At 44.0% G+C, this 8,464-nt stretch overlaps 1 protein-coding gene across 1 annotated transcript in view; it reads right to left on the bottom strand.

Annotated features, from left to right (window-relative positions):
• Window positions 1–630: 630 nt before the first annotated feature.
• The window catches only part of FFAR4 (free fatty acid receptor 4), a 20,478-nt gene continuing 12,644 nt past the window's right edge, over window positions 631–8,464 (bottom strand). Inside the window, exon 3 of the mRNA XM_006831150.1 lies at window positions 631–1,020. Coding sequence (XP_006831213.1) covers window positions 631–1,020 — 390 coding nt within the window. The remainder of the gene's footprint in view (window positions 1,021–8,464) is intronic.

Raw genomic sequence — 8,464 nt, 5'->3', positions numbered from 1 at the left:
TTTATTCAGTGTTTCTCCCACAAGAAGGTAAACTCCCTGAGGGCAGGAGCTGTATTCCCAGCATCAAGGGCAGTGTCTGGCCACAGCCAGGGCTTAATAAACGCCTGGTGAATAAGTCAGTGAAGGGTCCACATCACGTTCTTCCTTGCACACATTTTAGAGGCATCCAACCTTGTGTCTGATACCACGTTCTTTAAATTAAAAAAAGAGATCACCTTTAAGTTTTCTTCAGAAATTGCTCAAGCACTCTTGACATCCATAAATAATCCTGAGATCTTACAAGTCCAGAGACCTGGGTGAGTTCCAACCTCACTTCAGAAACCAGGAAGGAGGAGATGTGATTGCTGGACAGTTATAAATAACAAATTTATTAAAGTTAATTAATTATATTACAAACACACTGAAAAAGTTCATATTTAAAAGGAACCTGTAGAAAAAATCCTTTTGAAAAACAAAGATAATGTTGAATAATCATCCCTTAATTTGTCATTGTTGTAAGTGTGCATTTGCATAGGTTAAGTTTTCATAAAGTAGAGTATGCTTGTATAATGGTGCTGGAAATGAACTCCTTTTGAAAACATGCTAGGGCTGGTTCCAAAATGAGAAATGTGACCTGCAGAAACAAAATAATTAGCTGGAAATAATAGATAAATCATTTCTTCTTACAGATGTGTCTGTAAAAATGGCTCCCTTTTCTGGGAAGAAGAGGCAGCGAATAATTTTCCTCCACTCATTCCTGAACAGTGACATGTTGTAGAGAATGGGGTTGAGGGCGGAATTAGAGAATGTGAAGGCCACCACCCAGAAGAAGAGGGATGGCCAGATGACCAGGTCTTGCTTGAAGTTCTGGATCAAGATGAGGAGGATGGTGATGATGATGGGGCTCCACATGATGAAGAAAGAGACCATGAGCAAGAAAAGCGTGCGGAAGAGCCGGAAGTCCTGCTGGGAGACGCGGATCTGGTGGCTCTCTGAGTATGCCAGGCTCACTGTGAGCCTCTTTCTGGATGCCTTTGTGATCTGCAGGGAAGCAAAACAGAACAGAGACCCAGATGACTAAGGAATGCCACCAAGGGCTTTTCATTTAGGAGGACTGAATGGTCCAGAGTTGGTATCTGCTATCCTGGCTGCACCAGGGATGTCTGGCTTTGGAAATTCATGGGGGAGTAAACTCATTGTGGCACACTGTCCACACTCAAAGGGTGCTGGAAAAACATGGTGCCTGGCTGCCCGCCCCATGAGGCAGAAAATAACCCATGCTGCAAATCGAGTTAATGAGGGGAGGTGAAAAGGCCTGAATTAGGCCGTCTAGGAAAGAAGCACAAATGAAGAGATGCACAACTTTCCTATTACTCCTTTTTGAAAAATCAAATGTATAAAAGCCATGTGTGCTTGAGACACAAACTCAAACAATATAATACTGAAGGGAATGAAATAAATATGTACAAGTGGGAGACATCTGACCTCCTGTGTCCTTCACCTTAGAGGTGACCAAGTAGATGGTTACCCTTCTGGACATGTCTATGAAATTGTAGATGCCTGCATTTTTGCTATACAAACATGGAATCACAGAATGCACCCTGGCCTGAAGACTGCTTCTTTTTAATAGTATGTGTTGCAAGGATGCCCAAACTTGCAGATAGCACCCATTTGACCTAACCTTGATGGCTTGATAATCAGAACTCAGCTACAGGGAGATTAAAAAAATTTTTTTTTGATAAAGGAAACAACTGTATATTGCTACAATTTGATGAACTTGACCTATTCTTATGGATGTAGTAACTCAAAATACTGAGAGAGAAGGAGTCTTCACATCAAGTATTAATCCTATCCCCTTTGTACATAGGGTTGATAGAGACGGGCAACTTAGACATTGGCTACCTAAAATGACGGGGCGATAAAGGCACGAAGTGACTGGCTTACAAGTTTTCAAGAGAGAATTTAGTTTAAGAGTGTGCAGGGAGAGGTAGAGTTCCCACTGAATAGTTTTCATTTGGTCTAGACAGGTCTGGTGAAAAGAGATGGGGATAAGATTCTTATGATTTAATAGTAAGTGTTAACTAATTGCGATTGTCACAACCGTAAAGGTAGAAGTTTTGTAACAAAAACAGGAGAGTAGTTAATCTTATAGTCCAGGATGGACTTGATGGACCCCAGGACCATCAAGAGAGAAGGGTACAAGTGGAATGTGGGACCCTATCCAGAGAAGCAGCAACACCAGAGATGGAGGTAGAGATAAGAACATGGAGAGAGAGAGAGAGCAGCTGAGGGCTCTAGACTCATGGAAAGAGAAAGGTTGTGTGCTTGTGGCTAGGAGGCAGCCTTGCAGAATGTGCCCTTTGGTTGTTTAAATTTGTACATATTCCTGAGAGTTTTTGTGTGGTGGTGGTGGGAAAGGCCACGGACAGTGGGAGGGTGGCAGAGCTAGTGATAGAGGCTGAGGGAGGCAGCTGAGACCCATCTAATGCACAGCTAGCCTGTGAAGTGATGGAGAATGGTACCTATTTGAATAGCATGTTTTGTTCTAGTCTGCTTTCTGTGACCCCAGGAAGAAGATCCAGTTCACACTCACTTGACCACATTAATAGTCCTTGTTAATGGGCCTTCTGCTTTTTCCGGCCACTGAATAGATGCTTATGCCATCGACAGACTCAGTGACTGAGGAATCTCATTATGAGCTCTGTGCTCGCCTTCCTTGGCCCATTCCCCTAAGATTCCTGAATCTCAACAGGAGAAGTAATTAGAAGGTAATTTGCATTATTCACAAGTGTGCAAGGGAATTGTGCAAATTCCAAGACAGGTGGCCTTAAAAGATTCTCCTTAGGATGCTTCTAGTTAGCTAGTTGAAGGGCAAGCCTATAGGTGGTACGTATAGTTACTGCGCTTGGCTGCTAACTGAAAGGCTGGAGGTTCAAGACCCAGAGGTGTCTTGAAATAAAGCCTGATGATCTGCTTCCAAAACTCTAGTTCTACTCTGACACACCTGGGGCCACCATGAGCCAGAATTGACTTGGCAGCAACCAGTTTAATTGAAAGAGCGATTTTTCATGAGTCTGAACTGACTCCACGGCACTTGACAATAACAGCATGATTAAATGTGATTGCTGGCTTGGATCTGTACAGTCGGTTAGGTCCACCTCTCGGTTTGGAAACGGAGCAACAGATGCTGAGTGAACAAGCCCCCTCCCTCCACCCATCTTCAGCATCAACAGCAACAAGACACTAGTTAGGAGAAGGGCGTTTCCCTGAGTGTTCTCTCTGCACCAGGCACTGTGCTGCACATTTGTCTCACAAGTTGTCACACACTTCATCTTCACAACTACTCACTGAGTCTGTCCTATTGTTATTTCTACTTCCTGGAGGAGGGAACTGCGTCTCATGAAGTCATTTATGCAAAGTCACTCCACTAATGATAAACAGTCAAAGCTCCCGTTTGTAGAAATGGAGCTCAACTGAGCTAAAGTGTAACTGTCTCCAGGAGTCCTGGTGCACTACTATAGGATAAGCACTGGACAAAAAGGGCAGTTTGAGTCACAAGGTTGGTGGTTCAAACTCACCAGTTGCCCCTCTGGGTCGCTATGAGTCGGAACCAACTTCATGGCAGTTCATAACAACAACAGAACATGAAAGACTTGAAATGTATTGTCAGACCAGTCAGCAACCACCTCTAGGCTGAGAGTTGCTCAGGAGACATAAGCCACCATCTTGGGCTCATATGCTGGTGATGGTGAGACACATTCAAGGCTGCAAGTTGCTGTGTAGAATGAAAATACAGATTCTGTCACTTCCTTCTTTCCACAGTTCCCACAACTTGCTAGGGGTGAGGCGGGAAATGGGGTCTTTATAATTAAACATGACTCCTGTCTTGCTCTGTGATACAGATGGCAAGACTAGTTAACAATAATACATTTATTTAAAAACAAAACAAAAAAATTTCTTTGAGTCAGTTCTGATTTACATGAAGCCCAATGTGTGTCAGAGTAGAACTGTGCTCCGCAGGGTTTTCAATAGCTAACTTTCCAGGAGTAGATCACCAAGCCTTTCTTCTGAGGAACCTCTTTGTGGACTCGAACCCCCAACCTTTTGGTTAGCAGCCATGAACATTAACCATTACTACCATCCAGGGACTCTAGTCAACATTTATCCAGGGTTTAAAATGTCTCTAATGTTATGCTTGATGGGCTTTTACATTAGATTAAATTCTCAGTTAGCTTTTGAGGACTAACTTTCATCCTCAAAACAAGTCTACAAAGTAAGTCTGGCATGATCTCCATTTCTAGAGTAATAGGTAGAAGCTCTGAGACGGAGCTCTTCATCTCCCCAGAAGGAGAATTGTTCTCCTCAGAAGGCCGCCCTCAACCTCACAGTCACCACTAGAACGCAAATACTTGGACCCCAACTTCAGATATTCTGATATTGTGGTTCTGAGTGGGACCCAGAAATCTGTGCTTTAAATAAATTGTCCAGGTGATTCTTGCTCACTAGCATATGAGAATGATTAATCTAAGACAACAGGCTTTGTGTGGGCCCCCTACCTCTCTGTTCCCCGCTCCCATCCTTCTACCTCTTTGTTCCCCACCCTCTAACTTTTGAAGGAGAGTCTCTTTTAAAACCATCCTGTTGAGACTTTCTGCCTTCACACTCATGTAAATTTTTGAAGACTGGAGTTTGAAGACTCCATATATACCCCTTTGTCACCGTGCTCTGGTAGCATAGTGATTACAATTCAGGCTGTTAACCTCAAGGTCTGCAGTTCTAAACTACCAGCTGTTGCGCAGGAGAAAGATGAGGCTTTCTGCTCCCATAAAAATTCACATCCTCGGGAATCCTGTACATGGTCACTACTAGTCGGAACCGACCCCGCGGCACATCACCACGGCTACCATCAAACCCCTTAGCCATGCCTCAGTTGCTCTCACTAGCTGGGAAACAATGATGATCTTTGTGGTTGACAGGTGCAGGTAGAGGACACTCCCCACTAACACAGCTCTGATCTAGTCACTCCCCGAGGGCCACACAGAGTAGATGGCTCTGGGGCTTGTCCTGGCCAATCAGCAGCTTCCCAATTAGAAACATCATCCAATACACCTCTGTCTTTCTAGAGGACTCACCTCCTTTCCATCTCTGGTCAGCAGGCCCCAAAGCTGGGGGTATGAGCGTCAGGCGGGAGGAAAGGGCTGCATCTTCACTGTTTAACACCTTCATGTTTAACAGATCCTGTTTCTCAGCTAAGCTCTGAGATAGGCAGAGGGTTATCCTACTATCCGAGTGACGGACTCACTCACTCATTCAACAAATATTTATTGAGCACCAACCGTGTGCTAAGCACTTTTATACATGCCGGATATACAGCACTAAAATGCTCTATAACAGCAATCAACAAGAAGGTGGGGGCAGGAAGCCCCGCCCACACTGCACTTGCAATGCAGTGTTTGTAGGGGAGAGGGGAACAAGAAACGTCCACCCAGCTACAAAGGGTAGAAGCCTCACATCAAGTCATGCGATGGTTGCTGGGTAATAATGCACACTAAGCCCCAACAGCTCGCATTGACCGCCTGCTAGCAGGCACTGGGGAGTGGCTGGGATGCTATTTCCCTGGGAGACAGTTGATTGGAAAAATCCACTAAATATGTATTGTGTTTCTGAGTCACAGTGTGGAAAGAAGAAGCAGGGATGGCTGTTGTTCTGAGCACCCTGAAGGGTGATGGGCAGGGGAAGATAGTAACCCCACTGCTCTGAATCCTGGTCCACGACAGAGCCAGCAAGTAGGACAGTGGTGTTAGAGCAGAGTTTCCCAAAGGGGGTGCCATGAAGCGCCAGTCCAGGCGCTTTCCCTTGGGGGAAAGGTCTGGCTTTGTTTTTCTTTTTTAATCTTCTGACAAGTCTGCCCTTGCAAAGCCTATGGAGCACAGTTCTGCTCTGACACACAGAGTCACCAAGAGTTGGAGTGGATTTGATGGCAACTGTTACTGGTTGTTGTCACATGTCACATGGCCTACTCTGTTCCCTTGCTAGAGATCCCCAGAGGGCATTAGTGTAACAAAGCCTCAGAGCAGGCCTGCCCATTTACTCTGCTTAGCTGAGCATTTCACCAACGAAGGAGACCACGGGACCCTTTCTGATAGCTTCGAACACTGCATGGGGTTCTAGAGAGCATTTCAGACAAGACTGTCCTAGAGGAATGAAAATTGAAGATGATTTGGAAGAGATGTGTCTAGAACCTAGAGATGGGCATGGGTTAGAGGCAGTAGAGACAGATGAGTCTTGAGGACTGGCCTTCTAATTACATGCCAAGTGGCTTCAAATGTTCTCTAATTGCATTTTATCTCTATGCATACAGACCCAGAACTGGGATCTGTGATACTGTTGCTGTTAGGTGCCGTGGAGGCGGTTCTGACTCACAGTGACCCTGTACAGGGTTTCCAAGGAGCTGCTGGTGTGCTTGAACCATCGACTTAGTGGTTTGCAGTCCAGTGCTTATCCTACAGTGCCATACCAGGGTCTGTGATAAGGAGAGTTGAAAATTGGCTGTGGGTTTATATTCAAAATATTGAGAGAATGATGAACTGCTGTCACCTTTACATTTGCATATAAACACTGGGTTTTGAGACTGATTAAGAGGGCACCTCCCTGAACTCATCAGATTTCTTTTTCTTTCTTTCTTTCTCTCTCTCTCTCTCTTTCTTTCTTTTCTTCCTTTTTTTTCCCTAGAGTTTTTTCCAGGTAGAACTAGGCCTGGGGTGTGGGGAGGGAAGAGAGGGTGAGTGAAAAATTTTCCATAGAATAATCCCATCTGCTATCACTACCTGCAACTGAAAGGTGTGAGGCAGGAAGGAAAACAGGACAAACTTTGGAGCCTTCTTGCCTCTAGGGAACACAGGCGTAGACTACTCAATGCTGCGTGCCCCGTCTGGCCTGTGCTGCTGTAGGATGGGTTCCTTGTTCTCTCTGTGCTCCAAATCTGAGTTCCTCCTATTCATCTTCCCCCAAATCTCAGTGGTACCTGTTGCCATCATGCTCTAAGAGAGGGGATGGTCATGCCTAGCAAATAACCACAGAGGTCATTTACTCTGCATCTGGTACAGGCAAGCACCACACTACTGTTACACCAGCGATTGTTCTCATATGCCTCGCAACAACCTTATCCTATTAGTTACTGCTAACATTTTGTAGATGAGAGAACTGAAATTCAGAGAGGTTAAGTAACTTGCCCAAGACCACAGCCAGCAGATTTAGGACTTACAATGTCTTCACACAGTCTCAACATTACTTTCCCTTGGGTTCCAGGGTCTCACTACATTGAATAGTAGCACCCTTGTCCAGGTCCCTCCTCCCTCTCCTGTGTCAAAGTTCCTTCTAGGTAGAGAATGTGATTTGCTCACTCTTGGCTCATGCCTCAGCCCTCACCAGCACTTTGCACAGAGCATATCCTCAACAAATGTCTGAGGAAATAGTGTTGGAACTCTGGAGCCAGACTGCCTAGATTTAAACTCTGACACCTTGGGTACATTACTTCAGCATTCTGTACTTTGGTCTTCTCTATCATTCTTATCAGATTAGATGAGTTACAGAGGAAGAAGAAACCCAAGGCTCAGAGAAGAAACTAGTAGACAGGACTAATAGTCTCATAACTAAGTCCCTATCCACCCTGAGACCAGAAGAACTAAGGGATACCCGGCTACAACCAATGACCAACCATCTGATCAGGGCCACAATAGATGAATCCTCACAAGAGAGGAAAATGGAACAGAAGTCAAATTCTTCAAAGTCCAGATATACTGGACCGGTTGAGACTAGAGGACACCTTTAGACTATTGCACTGAAATGTTCTATAAATCTAGAACTAAAAGTATTCCCTGACGTCACCTTTGTGCTAAATAACAGATTGGCAAATATGAAAAAGAATATTACTTGTGAGGATTGTACACTTTTTAAAAATCATCTCTATGAGATCATACCATCAACAATTACTCTAAAGCAAAGATGAAAGGGTTAAGGTGACAGGGAAACTAAATGACTTAAAATAAAACATCCAGAAGGGAATTAATGACAATAGCAACCCAATGTGGCACACGTAACCAATGTCACTGAGCAATTAGTGTAGCAATTATAAAGTAGGAACTGAATTTGCTGTTTAATCTTTTACCAAAAACACAATAAAATATATTTTTTCAAATTAGTTAACTCAAATAAGTGAGTTAGCTCCTGGCACATTGTAAATACTACATAAATTTTTGTTCCATGAACTTATATGGAAACATCCATATAAATGGAGAAGAGATTGAAGTTGTCAAATACTTCATTTCGTTCAGATCAACCATCAACACTCATGAAAGTAGCAGTCAAGAAATCAAACGGTGTATTGCATTAGGCGAATCTGATACACAAGACCTCTTTAAAATGTTCAAGAGCAAAGATGTCAGTTTGAGGACTAAGGTGCACCTGACCCAAGCCATGATATTTT

The sequence above is a fragment of the Chrysochloris asiatica genome, unplaced genomic scaffold, assembly GCF_000296735.1.
Source record: "Chrysochloris asiatica unplaced genomic scaffold, ChrAsi1.0 scaffold00003, whole genome shotgun sequence".
Classification (NCBI taxonomy): Eukaryota; Metazoa; Chordata; class Mammalia; order Afrosoricida; family Chrysochloridae; genus Chrysochloris; species Chrysochloris asiatica.
Note: the sequence above shows the minus strand (reverse complement) of the source record. Positions and strands in the feature narration are given on the sequence as shown.